This window comes from Erinaceus europaeus, chromosome 9 (assembly GCF_950295315.1).
Source record: "Erinaceus europaeus chromosome 9, mEriEur2.1, whole genome shotgun sequence".
NCBI lineage: Eukaryota > Metazoa > Chordata > Mammalia > Eulipotyphla > Erinaceidae > Erinaceus > Erinaceus europaeus.
In genome coordinates this window covers 125,324,594-125,346,104 of record NC_080170.1, presented here as the reverse complement: position 1 = coordinate 125,346,104, position 21,511 = coordinate 125,324,594, and the positions used below count along the sequence as shown (strand labels likewise).

General features: G+C 59.9%; 2 protein-coding genes across 6 annotated transcripts in view; both read right to left on the bottom strand.

Annotated features, from left to right (window-relative positions):
• The window catches only part of PRDM15 (PR/SET domain 15), a 54,749-nt gene extending 49,452 nt beyond the window's left edge, over nt 1-5,297 (bottom strand). Inside the window, exon 1 of the mRNA XM_060198737.1 lies at nt 5,290-5,297. The gene's annotated coding sequence lies outside the window, so the exon portion shown is untranslated. The remainder of the gene's footprint in view (nt 1-5,289) is intronic.
• C2CD2 (C2 calcium dependent domain containing 2) overlaps nt 1-21,511 on the bottom strand; it is a 46,577-nt gene that overhangs the window by 14,130 nt on the left and 10,936 nt on the right. For 2 of the 5 annotated variants that reach the window (XM_060198761.1, XM_060198764.1), the window contains exons 2-5: nt 17,856-17,951; nt 8,202-8,315; nt 6,607-6,711; nt 3,440-3,562 (exon numbers count right to left, since the gene is read on the bottom strand). In XM_060198761.1, coding sequence (XP_060054744.1) covers nt 3,440-3,562; nt 6,607-6,711; nt 8,202-8,315; nt 17,856-17,951 — 438 coding nt within the window. Of the gene's footprint in view, nt 1-3,439; nt 3,563-5,644; nt 5,704-6,606; nt 6,712-8,201; nt 8,316-17,855; nt 17,952-21,511 lie in introns of all 5 variants that reach the window. The other 3 variants (XM_060198763.1, XM_060198765.1, XM_060198762.1) reach the window with 3 other exon arrangements.

Here is a 21,511-nt window from a genome sequence, read left to right as displayed (position 1 = left end):
AGAGAGAGCAGGAGCCCAAAGGTAGGAGTACGGCAGAGGATATTAGGGGTGTTCGGGTTGGAAGAAGCTGGAAGTCTAGGTCTGTTCCAAGGGGCCCCTGACTTTAGTGATTTTTGCCTGAGCCCGACAGCTGACATGCAGGTGGATGAAAGTCTTGTCTGGGGAGACGGTGTCAGAGTTGAGAACAGGACTAGGAAGCTGGGTCAGGGCAGAGAGCAGCTCCCGGACATGAGGAAAGTCTAGAAATGTCATTAGCTGTAGCCCCTGCTGGTCTGACCCAGGGCCCACGTCCGGTCACATTCAGCACAGGAGCCCGTGTGGCCTCAGAGTCCCTGTCAGTCTGAGCTCGCAGCCCATGGTCACAGCTGGAACCTTCCAGGCTGCTCTCATGTCAGGACCTGTCTTCCTCGAGGGGCAGAGCAGGCTGACCAGCCTCCCTACAGAGAGTGGGGAGTCCCCACATGGCTGCTCTGCAGTGAGGGCAGGTCCTGGGGAAGCCGCAGAGGCCTGTGATGACATCGGGGGAACCACGGCAGTTTCGGGGGGGGGATGGGGACAGAGCTCTGGTGGGGGGAACGGTGTGAAGCACACCTCCGTTATCTTATGATTTTGTAAAACAATATTAAATCAATAATTAAAAAAAAAAGTAAATCCTCTGCTGGGCAGACAGCACAGGGGTTCTGCAAAAGACTCTCCTGCCTGAGGCTCTGAGGTCCCAGGTTCCATCCCCAGCACCACCAGCAGCCAGAACTGAGCAGGGCTCTGGGCTCCCTTTCATTGAAAATCAAGAAAATATAAACTACTACAATTAAAAATAACAACAGAAGATGGTGGGTGGGCAGTGGGTGGCAGGCCCGGAGTTGGGGTGGCAGGGAGGGGTCTTCAGGGCTGCCGTGAGGGAGCCGGGCCCCCAGGGGTCTCCACCAGCCCCCACTTCCCCCACCTGCACCACCCCCCCCCCCCCCCGCTCACAGTGTTCCTTGGGGGGGGGTCTCAGGATCAGCCGTGGCTCGAGGCCGGGGGGCCAGACCCGTCGCAGAGCCAGGGCAGAGACCGCGGGTGCCCACGGCCAGGGGCCAGGGCTGCCAGCTGTGCGCCACCCAGCAGCCCAGCCTGGCTTGCACAAGCTTGTACATCTGAGGCCCTCAGACCTCCGGCACTGCATGAGCCGGAGTGCCGCCGTGGTCTGATTGCTCAAAGAGACATTCTGCCATCATTCTCGGCAGAGCCGGGGTCTCTCGCAGGCCCCGTCCCATTCAGAGAGAGGGAAGGGGAGATGGGCCGCCGGGGTCCAGGCCTCCTGGCCACAGGATGCAGGCGCCTGACCTGCTGGCTGTGGATCCCTCAGGCCAAAGACTGACACTGAAAAGACAAAGCCGTCTGTGGGCCGGGAGGGAGAAGGTCAGCCTGTGTTTGTGCGAATCCTTGCCCTGAGTTCAGTTCCCGGAATCGCCTGCGCCAGAGACAGGTGCTGCTCCCCTCTCCCTCTCCCTCCTTCCCCTCTCCCTCTCTTCCTCCCTCTCTCTCACTTTCCCTCTCTCTCTTCCTCTCTCTCTCCCTCTCTCCTTTCCTCTTTCTCCCTCCCCCTCTCCCTCTCTCTCCTCTCTACCTCTCTCTCCCTCTCTCCCCCCTCTCTCCCTCCCTCTGTCTCTCCCTCTCTCTCCCTCTTTCCCTCTCCCTTTCTCTTTCTCTCCCCCCCTTCCTCCTCCTCACCACTGGTTAATAATTAACTTATTTGTAAATAAAAGCAAAAAAAAACCCCACAAAACCCAAAATTCCACTTTTATTTTCTTTTCTTAACTGGTGATTTTATAATGACTTGCGAAATGACGAGTTAACCCCGTCCCCACCCCCGAGCCCTGTGTCCTTCCCCTCCACGGGACACTGCCGTGGTTCTCCTCAGGCCACAGATGTGGGCTACTATTTCTAGAACTGTCTAGATTTGTGTATATCTGCCCATTTTTTCTCTGTCAGGACCGCCTTCTCTTCCTGTCTAAGTCACACTCCACCTCCGAGTCTTTCCGAGCGACCCTCCCTTCGTCCTCTTCTCTCCAGGTCCCGATGGAGTTGGGGTTCAGAGCCTCTGGGCATCTTCCCCTGACATCTCTCCCCTCTGGGAGTCTGGGCACCTTCCCCTGACATCTCTCCCCTCTGGGAGTGGACGCCAGAATCCAAACCTCTCCTCGCTGAGCGTGAGGTGACAGAGCCCACCCTCCAGCAGGCCACACGCAAACACAGACACCTGAGGAGCCCGTGGGCCCCGTGTCTGGCCTGGCTCCAAGAAGGACCGGGCAGTTGGCCGCCCTGAGACTCAGAGCCTCCAGTGTGGGCTTCTGAGCATTTGGCCTGGGTCCGTCCCTGGCACCACGCACGCCAGACAGCCTGGCTCTTGATCTAACTGGTAAATCAATCAATAAATATCCCAGGGGTCGGGTGGTGGCGCACCTGGTTGAGCGTTTGTATTACAGGGCACAAGGACCTGGGTTCGAGCCCCCAGTCCCCACCTGCAGGGAGAAAGCTTCAGGAGTGGTGAAGCAGGGCTGCAGGTGTCTCTCTGTCTCTCCCTCTCTGTCTCCCCTTCCCTCTTGATTTCTGGCTGTCTCTATCCAATAAATAAAGATGATAAAATTTTTTTTAATAAATATTTCAACAGAGAATTTAGCCTTGGGGAGGGGGCCTGGCTGGGGGTGGACGGAGGGGCACCGTGTGGAAAGGGATTCCCACAAGGAGGCGGCCCCCAGCACCCTGGGGAGACATGCCTGCAGGGGCCATGGCACAATGTCACGGGGTGGGGGGGCCGGGACTCCGGCTGTCCCCTGCCCTGGTTACGTGCCTCCCGTCCCTGCAATGATCCTGGGGCTCTGGGGATGTGTTGTCCCCAATAACAGGGCTCCCAGGGGCAGCCATCGAGGACCGTTCAGGGAGGGGATCAGTGGCCAGCTGTCTGGCACCCGGGGCTTTGGAGCCAGCTTCCCCAACAGGCCGGCGGGCACGGGAGTGTCACCAGCTAGGGCCCGAGGGCTCCCTCCTGTCTCTCCCTGGCTACCACCTGGCAGAGCCCACGGTCCGTCTGAACTGGGGACAATGCCGGAACCCTGGGCCCCTGGCCGTCCTGAGGGAGCCTCCGGGCCACACTGGACGCGGCGCAGACCGTCCCCAAGGCCCGGCGTCCCCAGCTCCTGCCCGAGGCCGGGGTCTCCACGGGGCTGCCTGGCAGGAGCGGCGGCTCAGCTGGGGGATGGCGGCCACAGGGCTGCTCCCTGCCGTGGTCCAGCTAACAGGCCCCTTCAGCCGCTGCCCTGGGCCCTGCCCCGGGACGCGCCCCCTCCTGCATCTGCCGCCACCTCCGAAGGCCTGGTCTGCCTTTTCGTGTGGGACGGGCGTCGGGGACATGGGGGAGGACGCCCGCCTGTCATCCCCCACCCCGTCCCCGGCTTACCTGGGCCTCCCTCCTGGCCACCGGCTGGGCGCTCAGCACCACGGAGGGGCGGGCGGAGCTGACCAGGCGTTTGAGGACATCCCCGAGGGAGCCGGCCACCGCGCACGCCTCAGCCGCCAAGTCCTGCGGGGGACACAGAGCCACATCACGGGTGCCCCCACCACCCTGGGGACACGCCTGCAGGGGCGACGTCACGAATGTGATGGATATTGTCGTTAGAGTTCGGGGCTCCGGGGAGATGCCGTCCCCAATAGCGTGGCTCCCAGGGGCGGCAAGCTGGGGCGCCGAGTGACCCGAAAGCCGAGGGCCAGGGGACACGAGGACATGGCCCCCTCACTTTGGCCCTGGGGGAACCCGGTTGGGACGGGAGGGGCGCCCCCCTCTCCCTGAGAGGGTCCCCTCCGCCCTCACCCCTTCCTGGCCCTTCCCACAGAAACCAGTCGGGGGACAGCAAAGGCGGGAGCGGCCACCCACTCCTCAGCGGGTGAAGAAACTGAGGCACAGGGGCCCTGGCCACGGGTCACAGTCGGGCAACTCCCGAGAGCCAGAGCTGGAAGGCAGGGCGGGCGGCTCAGTGGGCGGGTGCAGTGCAGGTCCGGCTACACAAGGCCCCGGGTTCCGTCCCCGGTGACACGGCGCACTTTCTTTCAGTCAGGAATGGCTTTTTAAGTTAATTTTCTTTATTACTGGATAGAGTCAGAGAGAAATTGAGAGGGAGGGGGAGACAGAGAGACACCAGCAGCCCTGCTTCATGACTCATGAAGCTTCCCCCCTGTAGGTGGGGACCAGAGGCTTGAACCCGGGTCCCTGCACTTGCCAAGAGCTGCACTCAGCCAGGTACAGCACTGCCCAGCCCTGATAATAAGCTTTTAGCCAGTGTCATTTTTAAAAAAATAATCTTTATTTATTGGGTAGAGGCAGCCAGAAATCGTGAGGGAAGGGGGAGACAGAGAGGGAGAGAGACACAGAGAGACACCTGCAGCCCTGCTTCACAACTCGCAAAGCTTCCCCTCTGCAGGTGGAGACTTGGGGGCTCGAGCCCTGGTCCTTGCTCACTGTAACATGTGCGCTCCACCAGGTGCGCCACCGCTGGCCCTGATAACTTTTTTTAAAAACATCTATTTACTTATTAGTCAGAGATAGAGAGGGAGAGGGAGGGAGAGGGAGGGAGAGGGAGAGAGAGGGAGGGAGAGGGAGAGAGAGAGATGGAGAGAGGGAGAGATGAATAGAGAGGGAGAGAGAGGGAGAGAGAGGGAGAAATGAATAGAGAGGGAGAGAGAGGGAGAGAGAGAGATGAATAGAGAGGGAGAGGGAGAGAGAGGGAGAGAGAGGGAGAGATGGAGAGAGGGAGAGATGAATAGAGAGGGAGAAGGAGAGAGAGATGGGGAGAGGGAGAGATGGAGAGAGAGAGAGGGAGAGGGAGAGAGAGATGGAAAGATGGAGAGATGGAGAGAGGGAGAGAGGGAGAGAGGGAGAGAGGGAGAGAGGGAGAGATGGAGAGAGAGAGAGAGAGAGAGAATCCCAGTGCTGCACAAGCTCAGCCCCACCACCCGCCAAGTTCCCCTGTGCGGTCGGGGCTCGAACCCAGAGTCTGGCTCAGCAAGGCCTGTGCTCTCCCTGGTGAGCTGTCTCCCAGCCCCCAGGAGTTTCTGGGACCCAGAGCCTGGGTCTCTCTGAGAGACAGACTTGGTGCGAAGGACCTGGTTCAAATCCCCACTCCCCACCTGCAAGGGGGACGCTTCAGGAGCAGTGCAGTAGGGCTGCAGCTATCTCTCCTTGTCTCTGTCTCTCTCTCTCTCTGTCTCCTCTCAATTATAAAAATGAAAAAGAAGGGGGAGGCGGTGGCACACCCAGCTGAGCGCACATGTTCCCATGACAAGGACCTGGGTTCAAGTTCCCGGGCCCACCTGCAGGGGGAAAGTTCTAGGCGGATCTGCAGGTGTTTCTCTCTTTCTGTTTCCTTCTCTCTCAATTTCTGTTTTTGTCCAATAATATAATGTAATATATTTGATATAATAAATATGTTTACCATATATCAAAAGTATATTACAGTATACAATAAATATATTGATAACATAAATAATAGCTGATTGAAATCAATACTTAAAATATAAATAAATTTAAAACAAGCAATAAATATAATGAAAATAAGCAAATAAACTCTTTTATAAAGAAAGACGGGAAAAGGGCCGGGTGGTGGCGCACCTGGTTGAGCACACCTGTTACAAATTGCAAGGACTCGGGTTCAAGCTCCCGCTCCCCACCTGCAGGGGGAAAGCTCCATGAGTGGTGGAGCAGGGCTGCAGGTCTCTCTCTCTCCCTCTCTATCTCCCCCTCCTCTCTCACTTTCTCCCTCGGGGGAGACTGACCAAGGGGAGTCGGGGGTTCACGGCCTATGTTTCTCCTGCTTGTTTTTCATCACTGGGGCCCGGTGCCTGCTTAGCTCAACCATTCTCAGCTGTCTGTCTGTCTGTCTGTCTCTTTCACTTACTTATTTTAATAAGAGAGATACAGAAAGAAAGGAGCAGATATATATATAGAGAGAGGACAGAGCCCTGTTGAGCCCTGGCTGCTGGCTCTGGGGATGGAACCTGGGGCCTCACAGCCTCAGGCAGGAGAGTCTGTTGGCAGAACCACAGTGTTGCCTGCCCTGCTTCCCTGTCTCTCCCTCCCTCTCTCTTTCTGCATTTCTTTTACCTTTCCTAATAGAGACAGGAAGGGACAGAGAGGAGAGACAGACAGAGACCTGCAGCCCTGATTCACCGCTTGTGAAGCTTCTCCCCTTCAGACGGGGAGTGGGGGCTTGAACTCGGGTCGTTGAGCGTGGGAGCAGGTGTACTCAACTGCGTGTGCAACCAGCCCTTCCCTCATGGTCTTTCTTTCCTCCTGCCTTCCTGCCTTCCTCTTTTTTCTTCTTTCTTCTCTAATAGAGACAGAGGAGTAGAGAGAGAGGGAGGCAGAGAGACACCTGCAGCCCTGCTCCACAGTTCATGAAGCTTCTCCCTTACAGGTGGGGCCGGAGGCTCGAACCCGGGTCCCCGGGATGGTGCCGGGAGCGCAGGGCCTGGCTGGGCGAGCCTGCGGGGGCCGGGGTGGGGTTCAGGGTGGCTGCCGTGCGCCACCGCCAGCACAGACTCACAGAGGAGCCGGCACGTGTATGGACTGACCTCCCTGGGGACACCAGGCAGGATAGTGACACTGGCCTCCGGGGGGCAGACGCAGGACCACCGCACGGGCACATCCGTCTGTCCGTCCTGTAGGTGCAGCTGCAGCTGGGAGAGGAGAGAGGGCACTCACCGCTTCCGTTCAGAGACAGTGGAGCCAGAGCTTCCCCCAGCGCCTCAGCACCTCCTGGGTGGTGCCAGGGCTGGGCCTGGAGAGAACGGGGCGAGGAGGGCCAGTGCCAGCCTTTTCCGCGACCTTGCTCAGAGGCCAAGATGGAGAAACACCCCCGGCCCGAGAAGCACCACAGCCCCCATCCATCCACAGCCGGGGGGGGGGGGGGGGGGCTCGGGCTGGACAGATGCACGGCCTCGGACCCAGGCCCACGGGTGGGGGGACGCTGGGCGTGTGCCTAGAGGGCTGGACACACGCTTCGCAGGAGTCACGCATGACATGCATATCACACACATCGGCCACACGGTGCACGTGCACAACCACAGGCCTCACACCGCACACATCACACGTGTCACGTGTACCACTCGCTCCGCACATATCATGCGTGTCACATGTACCACTTGCATCACACGTGTCACATGTACCACTCGCTCCGCACACATCACACACGCCAGCACTCACGCACCTCACAGGCTTCACAGGCTTCCCGGGGGGCATCGCGCGCCATCTGCCACCTAGTGGCGCCACCCTGAGTCATGTGCTCCATGTCACCGTCACCACGCTTAACACACAGGCACGCCAGACACCACTCGCTTGACACACCTCCCCCCTCGCTCCCTCTCCCTCCCTGCTTCCTTCCTTCTCTCCCTCCTTCCTCTCTCTTCCTTTATTCCTTCCCTCCTCCCTCCCTTCCCTTTCTTTCCTTCTTCCTTCCTTCCTTCCTTCTTCTTTTTAAAAATATTTATTTATTCATTCCATTTTGTTGCCCTTGTTGTTTAACATTGTTGCAGTTATTGATGTCGTTGTTGTTGGACAGGACAGAGAGAAATGGAGAGAGGAGGGGAAGACAGAGAGGGGGAGAGAAAGACAGACACCTGTAGACCTGCTTCACCGCCTGGGAAGCGACTCCCCTGCAGGTGGGGAGCCGGGGGCTCGAACCGCGATCCTTACGCCGCCGGACCTTGCGCTTTGCGCCACCTGCGCTTATCCCGCTGCGCCACCGCCCGACTCCCTCTTTTTTTTTTTTTATCGCCACCAAGGTCAGGCCTGAGGCTGGTGCCGGCACTATGAATCCACCACTCTCAGTGGCCATTTTTTTTTCCTTTCTATTTCATTTAACAGGATGGAGAAATCGAGAGGGTAGGGGAGAGACAGAGAGGGGGAGAGACAGAGAGACACTTTAGCCCTGCTTCACCACTTACGAAGCTTCTACCCTGCAGGTGGGGGCCGGGGGCTCGAACCCGGGGCCTTGTGCGCTGTAACAGGTGCGTTCAACCTGGCCCAGCCCCACACCTCACACCTCACACACGCATCACACCCGTCACTCGCGGCCCCGCACATGCCCCCTCGGGTCCTGGGCCCACACCACTGGAGGGGAGCGGCCCCTGCGTGCCCGGGGTGGGGTCCCGGGGTGCCCGGGCCTCACCTGCAGCCGCAGTTCGGACAGCTGGACGGCGTAGGTCCGGCGCTCCTCCTCCTGGGCCGCCCCCACGCTGACCGTGAACCGGACGCCGCCCCCCAGCGCGTGGCAGGACAGCACCTGCGGAGACACGGCCTGACGTGGAGACGGCCCTGCTCTTGCCAGGGCTCCCGGCCGCCCAGCACCCCGTCCACACCCCCCACGCCGCACCCGGCTGCTCCCAGGAGCCTCCCTGTGTGAACGGCCCTTCACCAAGGCACCAATGCTGGGCTCAGAGAACCCCGGAAATACTGACCCTGTGGGTCACACGGCCCCACGAGAGTGGCCTGGGGTGGGGGAGGGTCACACGCTCCCCCCAAATGGCCTGGGGTGGGAGGGTCACATAGCCCCCCAAAATGGCCTGGGGTGGGAGGGTCACACGGCCCCCCAAGAATGGCCTGGGGTGGGAGGGTCACACGGCCCCCCAAGAATGGCCTTGGGTGGGAGGGTCACACGGCCCCACGAGAGTGGCCTGGGGTGGGGGAGGGTCACACGGCCCCCCCCAAAATGGCCTGGGGTGGGAGGGTCACACGGCCCCCCAAGAATGGCCTTGGTTGGGGGAGGGTCACACGGCCCCCCCAAATTGGCCTGGGGTGGGAGGGTCACATGGCCCCCCAAAATGGCCTGGGGTGGGGGAGGGTCACACGGCCCCCCAAGAATGGCCTGGGGTGGAGGTGCCGGACAGGCCACTTGTGCCCAGGCTCCGCAGCCCCATCCAGAGGCTGGACAGAGCCCAGCGCTTCCAAGAGCTCACACAGGGGCGCTAGGGGGGGAGAGAGAATTCTCTCTGGGCGGCCGGGTGGTGGTGCACATTACAGTGCACGAGGACCCAGGTTCAAGCCCCTGGTCCTTACTAAGGGGGAAGCTTCATGAGCGGTGAAGCAGGGCTGCGGGTGTCTGTCTCTCCTCCTCTGAGTCTCTCTGTCCTGTCAAATCAACAGAGAGAGAAGTCTCTCTCGTTTGTTCATTTATTTTTCTTTATTGGGTAGAGACACTGAGGAATCGAAGAGGGAAGGAGGAGACAGAGAGGGAGAGACAGACAGACACCTGCAGCCCTGCTTCGCTGCTCCTCCCTCGCTTTCCCCTGCAGGTGGAAGTCATCTGTTTTACTTGCTGTCCTGCACAGAGAGAAACTGACAGGGAAGGGGGAGACAGAGAGGGAGATAGAGAGACACCTGCAGCCCCGCTTCACCGATCGTGAAGTTTCACGCTGTAGGTGGGGGCCGGGGGCTTGAACCCGGGTCCCCGTGCCCTGTAACATGTGTGTTCAGCCAGGTGCGCCACCGCCCGGCCCCACCCAGCCGGGCCGAGAGAGAATTCCCGCCTCTCCTGTGCGGTCGTGAGGATCCAGGTCACCTGCACAACCGAGACTCAGGCTGCATCCTCTCTGTCTCCTTGCCCGCCCCCCCCCCGTGTCCCTTCCTGTCAACCCCCTCCCCACCCTCTGCGCCGACCACTCTGCCGCCAGGCCTGCCTGCCCCTCCAAGACCAGCTGTGTCTCCAGGGTCCCCCAAGCCCATCTCATCCTGCCTGCCGTGCCGGACCTGCACGGAGCGGGTCGGGATCCGGCTTGCTCAGCCTGCACCCCCCCAGCGACTGTGGGGACCCGTGACTTGCCAGCCTGTGTCTGAGACCCCAGGGCTCATGGGAGTTGGGACAAGCACACAAGGAATGCCGGTTACTTGTTGAAAAAATACAGGCTCCCTAAACAGTCCTCCCCGGAGGACATGTCTGGATGCCAGAGGAGCCCACACAGCTGACGCGGCTGGGGGAAAGATCCTCGTCCCCCGTTTCCCCCCCTCCCCGTCTCCCTCTCCCCCTTCCCGCCGTCCCCACTGACTGGGGGGCTGCTCTTGATTCGGGGAAAGGGGGCTCACTACACCCTCTTACTGCTCTGAAGGCTTCTAGGAGGCTCCTTGAAGCAGGACAACTTCCCGCAGTGTGTCCGCTCGGCTAAGGAAGGAGCCGGGGGGCTGGGGAGACGTCTCAGGGGCTCTGCCAAAGGCTCTCCTGCCTGAGGCGCCGAGGGCCCAGGTTCAATGCCCAGCACCACCGTCAGCCAGGGCTGAGCAGGGCCCTGGGCTCTCTCTGTTTTTCTCTCTGCATCTCTCTCATTAAAATAAACAGATGTGTAAATAAATAAAATGCTTTGCAAAGGGATGGGGAGATATCACAGTGGTTCTCCTGCCTGAGGCCCCCAGCTCCCAGATCCCAGCCCCAGCACCACCATCAGCCAAGCTGAGCAGGGCTCTGGGGACATGAAGGAGGGGGAGGTGGGGGCAGCTGGCCGCCACCTGGGTGTCCTCTCACAGAAACCCCCCAGGGTCAGCCTCAGAGACCCCAGGACAGAGACACCCCCGGGTGTTTCTTAGGGCCGGACGGAAGGCTGAGTCCTGGGCGGCGGCTCAGTGGGTGGAGTGCAGGGCCAGCAGCCTCCAGACGTCCCTCCCCAGGACACACACGCCCGATCTGAGCTCCCCTCCTCACACAAAGCAGGGGGACCAGCCCACCCAGCAGCGGGGCGGACGAGAGCCCCGGGAAGCCGTCTGAGTACTGACGCGGCCGCCAGCACGTTGGGCTCCGGGTCCTTCTTGGTCCAGCCGGGGGACAGGGACCAGGATGGCCCCCACTCGGCCAGGCCCGTGAGGACGGTGTCTTGCCTGCCAGACGCGGAGCAGAGGATGAAACCCTCCGGCCCCACACGGGGCCCCACCACACAGGTGGCCTCGCAGGGGACAGATGGCAGGACGGCCCAAGGCCTGGAGACACTTCCAGCCGGGTGCTGGGGAGGGACATGGCCCTGAATGAGGCTCAGGGAGAGGAGCTGCCCCCAGTCCAGAGCCTCCACTCCCAGACACGTGTGTGTGTGTGTGTGTGTGTGTGTGTGTGTGTGTGTGTGTGTCTGTGTGAGTGTGTGTGTGTCTGTGTGAGTGTGTGTGTGTGAGTGCCTGTGTGTGTGTGTGAGAGTGTGAGAGTGTGTGTCTGTGTGAGTGTGTCTGTGAGTGTGTGTGTGTGTGTGTGCCTGTGTGTGAGTGTGTGTGTGTGTGAGTGTGTGTGTGTGAGTATGTGCCTGTGTGTGTGTGTCTGTGTGTGAGTGTGTGTGAGAGTGTGTGTGTGAGTGTGTGTATGAGTGTGAGTGTGTGAGTGAGTGTGTGTGCGAATGTGTATGAGTGTGTGTGAGTGTGATAGTGTGTGTGTGTGCGAGTGTGTGTGTGAGTGTGTGCGAGTGTGTATGAGTGTGATTGTGAGTGTGTGTGTGAGTGTGTATGAGTGTGAGTGTGTGTATGTCTGTGTGTGTGAGTGTGTGTGAGTGTGAGTGAGTGTGTGAGTGTGTGTGAGTGTGTGTGAGTGTGTGAGTGTGAGTTAGTGTGAGTGTGTGTGTGTGTGAGTGAGTGTGTGTGCCTGTGAGTGTGTGTGTGTGTGTGTGTGTGTGTGCCTGTGAGTGTGTGTGTGTGTGCATCTTCTGAAGTTTCTAACTCAGCTCCTTCTCTGCCCTGAGGCCATTTAACAGGGACACTGAATCTCATGCTTGGAGTCCCTCAGAAGTGACCTGGTCGTCTGTCTACCCGTCATCTGTTGTCCATCCACCTATTCAACACAGCACCAGATAACCCTGGGAGCACGGCGGTGGTGGCAACGGTGGTGGTGGTGATGGCAGTGATAGTGGTGGTGGCAGTGGTGGTGGTGGTGGTGGCAGTGGTGGTGGCGGCAGTGGTGGTGGCGGCAGTGGTGGTGGCAGCAGTGGTGGTGGCAGTGGCAGTGGTGGTGGCAGTGGCGGCAGTGGCAGTGGTGGTGGCGGCAGTGGTGGTGGTGCCAGTGGTGGTGGTGCCAGTGGTGGTGGTGGCAGTGGCAGTGGTGGCAGTGGTGGCGGCAGTGGTGGTGGCGGCAGTGGTGGCAGTGGCAGTGGTACTAAATGCAGCCCCACCCATGAGACCCTCGTGCCCACCCCTGCAGCCATGCCCACTGGCTTATCTTAGCTTGATCTCTGTGGTCTCATTTCCCCATTCTGCACACGCAGGCTAAAGCACCCAACACTCGTCTCCCTCTCTGACACGTCTCCTTTCCCATGATCCTCTTCAGCTCTTGCATTTTGCTGTGGTTGGCAGAGTTTTCCTTTTTTATCACCTTGTAGTACTCCTTTGTGTTGGAGTCTGAGGGTGTGGACTGACTAGGGGTTCCTGGGCCTCCCACAGTGGGAGGACTGTGGATGGGAATGGGGGCAGCAGGTGCTGGCACAGAACAGGGCACCTCACTCACCCCCGAGCCCAGGACTTAAATTCAGCTGCCTTTTAGCTTAATTGATTGATTGATTGATTGATTGATTGATTGATTGGACAGTCAGAGAGAAATCGAAAGGGCAGGGGGAGACAGAGAGGGAGAGACAGACAGACAGATACCTGCAGGTTCACACCATGTATGAACTTCTCCCTGCAGGTGGGGAGTGGGGTTCGAACCCGGGGCCTGTGCACAGTGATGTTTTCACTCAGCCGCGTGTGGCACCGCCCGGCCCTGGAATGTTCTTGTAATCGTCCTCGGCCCCATCCCGGGGAGGGCTGCAGGGGCAGCGGAAGCCTTGGTCTGGGGGCTCCCCGCCCGGCCTCTGCCCACGGCCTACAGACAGCAAGTCCGACAGACAGTGCCCCCCCCCCCCCCGCCGGGCAGCGGCCCCACGCAGACGGCCCGGCCACCAGGAGGCCAGTGCTGGGACGTCCGGCCCATCTGCTGCCCTCCTCCCTGCTGGGCCCCGCCCTTAGCAAAGACCTGGGTTCAGAAGACTTTCCCAACCCCGTGGGCACTTCAGCTCCAATCAGGCTAATGGGCTTCCTGGAATTTCAAGTCAAGCAAAAAAAAAAAAAAAAAAAAAAAAATCCAGCTTTCTGCCTGCAGATCTGGACAAGCCAGAGTCTGAGCTAATGTCCTGGCGGACGAGTGACACCCCCACACGGGAAAGACTCCAGAGGCTCTTACAGGCACGGTAGGCGGGGCCGGCGGGCACGCAGCGTAGAACCTGGTAGAACACACACGTCACCATGCGCAAGGACCGGGTTCGAGCCCCCGTTCCCCACCGGAAAGGGAGAAGCTTCATGAGTGGTGAAATGAGGCAGGTGTCTCTCTGTCTCCCCTGATTTCTCTCTCTCTCTATCCAATAAATAACGAAAAAAACCATTTATCATTTATTTAAAAACGTATGCTAAGATGCGGGAAGCTAGAGGGTCTGCAAAGAGACTCTCCTGCCTGAAGCTCCAAGTCCCGGGTTCAATCCCCAGCACCACCATCAGCCAGAGCTCATCAGGGCGCTGTTTTCTCTCTCTCTCTCTCTCTCTCTCTCTCTGTAACTCTCTCAGCTGTTTCTCTCATTAAAATAACATAGGTTAAAAACTAAAACAAAATGTGAAATAACTCCCTTGGATAGTCACGGTTTTGCCATGTGGGCAGAGCTGAACACAACTGTCCTGCACTAGAGGAAGTTTCTACTCTGTGGCTTCACTCCCCTTGGAAAATGTCAACCTGGATCCATGGAGCCCCAGGCCCAGCACCCTCAGCCGAGCACCCTCAGCCCAGCACCCCAGGCCCAGCACCCTCAGCCCAGCACCCTCAGCCGAGCACCCTCAGCCCAGCACCCCAGGCCCAGCACCCCAGGCCCAGCACCCCAGGCCCAGTACCCTCAACCCAGCACCCTCGGCCCAGCACCCTCAGCCCAGCAACCCAGGCCCAGCACCCCAGGCCCAGCACCCTCAACCCAGCACCCCAGGCCCAGCACCCCAGACCCAGCACCCTCAGCCCAGTACCCTCAGCCCAGCACCCTCAGCCCAGCAACCCAGGCCCAGCACCCTCAGCCCAGCACCCTCAACCCAGCACCCTCAGCCCAGCACCCTCAGCCCAGCACCCTCAGCCCCGTACCCCAGGCCCAGCACCCTCAGCCCAGCACCCTCAGCCCAGCACCCTCAACCCAGCACCCTCAGCCCAGCACCCTCAGCCCAGCACCCCAGGCCCAGCACCCCAGGCCCAGCACCCTCACTCAGCCCAGCACCCTTAGCCCAGCACCCCAGGCCCAGCACCCTCAGCCCAGCACCCTCAGCCCAGCACCCCGGCCCAGCACCCCAGGCCCAGCACCCCAGGCTCAGCACCCTCAGCCCAGCACCCTCAGCCCCGTACCCCAGGCCCAGCACCCTCAGCCCAGCACCCCAGGCCCAGCACCCCAGGTCCAGCCCCAGCCTCTCACAGCTCACACCCTGGCGAGGGAATCCTAAGACTCTTTCATTTTTAAAGATCACTTGTTTATTTATGAGCCGGGAGAGAACGCAGGGTCACTCTGCCACATGCAGTGCTGGGCACTGAACTCTGGACCCCAGGCCCCTGGGTCCATCGCACCATCCGTGGCGCCCCCTCACCCTCCCGCCACAGAAGTGGGCACCCAGCTTCGTGGGAAGAGCCGCTGCCGGTGGTCACGGGCCGGGCACCCCAGGACCCCTGCAGGCCTGCGCCCAGCTCTGACCTCCCTTGACCTCCGGCCCACCAGCACCCCAGCCGCCTGCCGGAGACCCGACTTCCAGGCCAGGCCCGGCTGCCTTGGTGGGGAGCACCCTGCCCCCTTCCGCTGGGGGCCCTCAGAGCCCCTCCAGAACCCCATCCCATTCACAGGCTTCTCACGGAGTCCCAGGACTCCCAGCTCCACCCCCCAAAAACAATGTTGTCTTTCTGGGTCAGGCCGGCCCTCTGCCAGCCCACTGAGAGAGGCAGAAACTCTTGTGTAAGCAGATGGAATTACAGTGCAGGGAGGACTCTGCACAGGCCAGGAGCCCCAGGAAGGGCCCAGGGGTGGGGCTCAGTGTAGAGAGGGCATGCCTTGCGAGCCAGACACCCTGGGTTCAGTCCGGGGCACTGCCTGTGCAGGGTGCCATTAGGCAGAGCTCAGCAGGGCTCTGGTCGGCCTCTCTCTCTCTCTCTCTCTCTCCCTCTCTCTCCCTCTCTCTCTCCCTCCCTCCCTCCCTCCCTCCCTCTGTCTCTCTATTTCTGTCTTTCCCTCTGAATTTCTCTTATTAAAATAAATAACATATATATATATATATATATATATATATATTTTTTTTTTTTTTTTTAACTAGAGCACTACTCAGCTCTGGTTTATGGTGGTGCAGGGGAGTGAACCTGGGACTTTGGAGCCTCAGGCATGCAAGTCTGTTTTGCATAACCATTATGCTATCTACCCCTGCCCAATAACATACTTTTAAAAAGGCTCTCCTGCCTGAGGCTCTGAGGTCCCAGGTTCAATCCCCAGCACCACCATCCGCCGGAGCGGAGCAGGCCTCTGGGAAAGACTAAAGACTAAATACTTCTAAATAAAAATAAAACATAAGCGCTTCATGATTTGGGTCCTGACCACCTCAGCTCTTCTGTGTCCTGCTCCCTGGGTGGAGGCGAGCCTGGGCTCCCCAGGACGCGAAGCAAGTTCCCAGCCCCCGCTTCCAGGCCCCGCAGCGCCCCTCAGGGACAGGCCACGTGCCCCGAGGGCCAGGGACAGAGACCCGTCCAGCATGGCCTCTGTTCTGCCTGCAGGCCCGGCTCCCACACTCCCCACAGTCCGGGGGCCCTTGGCATGCCGCAGAGACGAGGGGCAGGGCCCAGGTCGGAGGCGGGGTGGGAACAGGGCTGCACCCGAGATCTGATCAGAGGTGGGTCCTCTTGTCCAGTCAGGGAGGAGGCGGCGCTAACCATCAGGCTTCCGATTTCATCAGCTACGCCCACATCTGGAAGTTTCCAGAAGCCCTGTGCAGCGGGGGCTGGTGGGTTCTAGGGCGACAGGCAGGTGGAGGCTCCCCTGCCCTCAGCCCTGACCCCTTGCCCTCTGCTCTCCCAGGCCGTACCCTTCCTCAGGGGCTTTGGCACGTGACGCAGCCCCAGGCCTGCACAGGGGGTGTCTGCCCCATTCCTGCAGCAGTTGGAGTGCCCAGGCTGGGGAATGAAACAGCCCCCACAAAGGGACTGGCTCCTGAGGCTGGTGACAGAGGGTGCCCGCTACACAAGGCTCTCCCAGGGTGGGAGCAGGGCAGGCCAGACCTGAAGCCCCCAGTCCTGTCCCCTGGTCTGTCCCCAGCCCTGTCCCCTCTCAGGTGCCTGGCCTCTGCCGGGTCAGACACACACAAGCACACAGTCAGTTGTGGGGACAGGGTCCCGAAGCCCCTCCCCAAGACACTGAGCAGCCACACGGCTGGGGGTGCTGCCACGGGGGCCATGCCTCATCGATGTCCCCAAAGCATGTCAGCCCATGGAAGGACACACAGCCACACGCGCGTCACGGTGCCACCCACCTCATGGCTAGGTGGACTGTTGGCACATTGCCCAGGCCGGAGAGACAGCTCAGCCGAGGGGCGCCTGCACTGCCTGGTGCCACCCAGGGGTGGGCCTGGAGCCACAGCGGGCGTCTCAGCCCTGCGGTGCCCCCACCCCAAGCCCCCTTGCTCGGAATGAAAAGTGTCCCAGACAGAATGTGCAAAACGTTCACACTCACACTCGCACACAGATTCAAGTGTCCAGCGGTGGCACGCACAGGACCCGGGCACGCACAGGTGAGCACACGCATCACCACGCACAGGACCCGGGTCTGAGCCCTTACTCCCCACCTGCAGAGGCAAGCTTCATAAGCAGTGAAGCAGGGGTCTCTCTGTCTCTCTGTCTCTCTGTCTCTCCTTTACTAGTTTTTTTCTCGCTTTGTTTTTGCCTGCAAGGTTGTCTCTGGGGCTCTGTGACAGCTTTACAAATCCGCTGCTCCTGGCGGCTACTCTTGCTGGCTTGTTCTCTTCTTTGCCTTTTATTTGATAGAACAGAGAAATTGAGAGAGGGGGAGGAGACAGAGACACCTGCAGCCCTGCGTCACCACTCCTGAAGCTTCCCCCCTGTAGGCGGGGACCAGGGGCTTGAACTTGGGTCCTTGTGCGCTGCAGTGTGTGTGCTCAACCAGCAAAACAAACACCACTTGGTCCCTTCTCTGTCATTCTCTGTCCTCCCCTTCACCCTCAATTTCCCTCTGTCCTCTCAAATGAAATTAACTAATTAAATAACAGACTTTTCAAAAGCCCCAAACTTCAAGCATGTTTGATGCCAGTCTCAGCACAGGAGTCCCAGCCTGAGGTCTTGGACCCAGGTTCAGATCCCAGCCCCCCCCCCCGCCACACACACACACGCAGCTGTAGGGCAAGGCCCCCTGAAGCCCAGCACACAGGACCCACCCACCTGCACCCTAGGCCCCACTCCCTGCACCCAGGGCCTGACCCCTTGCACCCAGGACCCTGCCCCGACCCCTGCACCCAGGGCCTAATTCCTTGCACCCAGGGCCTGACCCCTTGCACCCAGAGCCCTGCCCAGATCCCTGCACCCAGGGCTCTGCTCCCTGCACCCATGACCCAGTGCCTGCCTGTGAGTGCCACCTCTCCATCTCCCTGACGCATCTGAACATTCCACACCCAATGAGGACATCTGGGATCCATGCTGGGCACAAGGTGTCCGGCTCCCACACGGCTAGAGCCTGGATCTCGGTCACGGCAGGTGCCCACCCGGGTGATCCATCCCGCCTCAGAGCCCCCCCCCCCAGTTGGCGTCCCCCACCCGTGGGGTCCCTCTCACCTTCTCCTGGGCACCGCGCACGCTGGTCACTCGCTGCACAGCCAGCTGCAGGGGCTGTGGGCGGAGCGGCTCCTGGAAGCGCAGGTGTGGAGGGCCCTGGAACAGGAAGGCAGATGAGGACCCTGGGCCCAGGGGTGGGAGGGGGACAAGGAGGGGCTGGGGACAAAGCCAGAGGTGCCCAGTGAAGCAGGGAGAGGCGCAGAATGCAGGGCGCGGGGGGGGGGGGAGGAGGGCTCCACAGGTCACACTCTGGTCCTGTCTCCCCCACCCCCACCGGCTTCTGTGCCCTTCAGTCTGCAGACACTCCACTTCCCACGGGGGCTGCGGGTGGCCTCAGTGGCCCTTCTCACGTCAGCACTAGGGGCTGGGCCTAGAGGTGCTGCCTCTCCCGGGACCTGGAGCCCTGGTGGCCAAGAAGCCACCTGCAGGCTCAGCCCAGTGAGCCCGGGGCTGTCTGGAGGGCTCCCCCCATGTTTTTATTTGTGATCACAGTGATACAGGTGTCTCTCTGCCCTCTCCCTCTCCCTCTCCTCTCCCTCTCCTCTCCTCTCCCTCTCCTCTCCCTCTCCTCTCCCTCTCCTCTCCTCTCCCTCTCCTCTCCCTCTCCTCTCCTCTCCCTCTCCCTTTCCTCTCCCTCTCCTCTCCCTCTCCCTCTCCCCTCTAAATTTTTGTCTGTTTCTATTCAGTAGTAAATAAATAAATACTTTTTAAAAAGAGCTTTAACCAAAGGAAAGTTTGCTTTTCTCTTTTTCGGTTCCTGTGCATTTGCTCTCTAGATGCCGCCTGAGAAGAACCACCTGACGGCTGTCTTGTCTTTCGTCTCTTATTTCACTCGGCATCATCATCTCCAGCTCCATCCATTTTGTCTCAAAGGACACAGTATCATCTTTTTGACAGCAGAGTAGTATTCCATGGAGTCTCTACCCCGTAAGTCTTATCCAGTCACCTGTGGCTGGGCATTTTAGCTGCTGCGAATAATGCTGCTGTGACACAGGGCGGCGTGCGTCCCTTCTAATGAGCGTTTGCACATGAGAGGCCACGTCTGCAGAATCCCCAGGGACTGAGCTGGAGACAGGCCACCAGGCGGACGCCTGCCTTGCTGTGCAAGTGACCCAGGTCCGGACCCCAACACCACCAGAAGGTGCCACAGCACCAGGGGAGGCTCTGCGTGTCTCTGTCTCCCGGAATGGAGAAGAGGCAGGGAGGGTGGAACCCTGCAGGCGGGAGGCCCTGCCCCCCCCCCCAGAACCAAGCTCACCCTGTCTCAGCACCGCCTGCCTCATCCCAGCCACGCCCAGCCGCACCCTCAGGGGGTGTCCCAGCCCAGTTCTGGGGAAGGGCGGTGAGGTCACATCTGCTCTGGCAGCCCACGGGGGTGTCAGGGGAGCCCTCCGCCTATGCTCAGCCTGAGTGCTCCAGGACAGTCTGGGGACAGCACGGGGGCTGGAGCCACCAGGGCCACGGCATAAGGGGCAGGCCCTGCACACCCTGCCCGCCTGAGGCCGCGAGGGTCGGGAGTGGGGGCGCGGGGGTGGGGGCAGTTCCGCTGCCGGAGCACAGGGCTTGCGGGTCTGGACGCCCAGCACCGTCTGCGGCAGGCGGCTTCTCCTCCCCGTGCAAACCTGTCCCTGTAGCTCTGAGAGAAAGGAACTCTAAAAGGTCACGTAAACGTCACTACGGGGCTGGTGGTGGCGCACCTGGTTGAGCGCACACGTCACCGGGCGCAAGGACCCGGGTTCAAGCCCCTGGTCCCCACCTGCAGGGGGGAAGCTTCAGGAGTGCTGAAGCAGGTCTGCAGGGGTCTCTCTGTCTCTCACCCTCTCTGTCTTCCCCTCTGCTCTCAATTTCTGTCTCTATCCAATCAAATGGAAACAATGGCTATCAAGAGCAGTGGATCCGTAGTGCCGGCACCAAGTCCCAGTTATAACCCTGGAGGCAAAAAGGAAAAGTAAGGAAGAAAGAAAAGTAAAGAAAAGGGAGTCGGGCGGCGGCGCAGCGGGTTAAGCGCATGTGGCGCAAAGCGCAGGGACCGGCGTGAGGATCCCGGTTCCGGCCCCCGGCTCCCCACCTGCAGGGGAGTCGCTTCACAGGCGGTGAAGCAGGTCTGCAGGTGTCTGTCTTTCTCTCCCCCTCTCTGTCTTCCCCTCCTCTCTCCATTTCTCTCTGTCCTAGCCAACAACGATGACATCAGTAGCAACAACAATAATAGCTACAACAATAAAACAACAAGAGCAACAAAAGGGAATAAATAAATAAATAAATAAATATTTAGAAAAAAAAAACAAAAAAGCAAAGCAAAGGGGGATCTCTCTGTGAGAGGACTCCAGATGGACTCGAGCATTCAGGGGACCCTGGCATCTCACAGAGACTCAGATGGGGGTCTTAACTGAGGGAGCCCAGAGACCCCCAACTGCACAGCTCACTCTTGGAGGCCTGAAGATGCAGACAGACGGGAAGGCACGGAGGCTGGGATGTGCGTGCGCGGGCACTGCCAGCCGTTGTCCCCTGAAGGGCCTGGGGCAGGGACGCCCTGAGGCCGTGAGCTCAGCACACAGGCAGACCCCACTCTCCACACCTGCCCCATAGAAGGAGCCAGGGCTGCTTCCCAGCAGACAGACAGACAGACAGACAGGCAGGCAGACGGGCAGGCAGGCAGATGACAGAAGACATCTGGATGGAGGAGCAGAGAGACTACTCCTCAAACAAAACCAAAGTCCCGTGCCCCCAAACGAGAGCAAAAAAAAAAAAAAAAAGAAAGAAAGAAAAATGGTTGCTGGGAGAGGCTGATTCGTAGTGTTCACACCAAGCCCCAGCAATAGCCCAGTTGGAGTAAAAAATAAATAAATAAATAAATAGATAAGCAGGCGGGCAGCTCTTTCTCTAAATCAATTTCCAGGGCAAGTCAGAAAGGCCCTTGGTTTTCCGTCCTGATGATCCAGGTTCAAGCCCGGCTTCCACTGCACTGAAGGAAATTCTGGTGCTATGCTCCCTCCCTCTCCCTCTCCCTCTGCCTCTGCCTCTCCCTCTCCCTCTCCCTCTGTCTCTGCCTCTGCCTCTCCCTCTCCCTCTCCCTCTGCCTCTCTCGCTCCCTCTCCCTCTGCCTCTCCCTCTCCCTCTCCCTCTCCCTCTCCCTCTCCCTCTCCCTCTCCCTCTCCTCTCCCTCTCCCTCTCCCTCTCCTCTCCCTCTCCTCTCTCCTCTCCCTCTCCCTGTCCCTCTCCCTCCCTCTCCCTCTCCCTCTCCCTCTCCTCTCCCTCTCCCTCTCCCTCTCCTCTCCCTCTCCCTCTCCTCTCCCTCTCCCTCTCCTCTCTCCTCTCCCTCTCCCTGTCCCTCTCCCTCTGCCTCTCCCTCTCCCTCTCCCTCTGCCTCTCCCTCTGCTTCTCTCCCTCTCCCTCTCCCTCTCCCTCTGCCTCTCCCTCTCCCTCTCCTCTCCCTCTCCCTCTCCCTCTCCTCTCCCTCTGCCTCTCCCTCTCCCTCTCCCTCTCCCTCTCCCTCTCCCTCTGCCTCTCCCTCTGCCTCTCCCTCTGCTTCTCTCCCTCTGCCTCTCCCTCTCCTCTCCCTCTCCCTCTGCCTCTCCCTCTCCCTCTGCCTCTCCCTCTCCCTCTGCCTCTCCCTCTCCCTCTCTCGCTCCCTCTCCCTCTCCTCTCCCTCTCCCTCT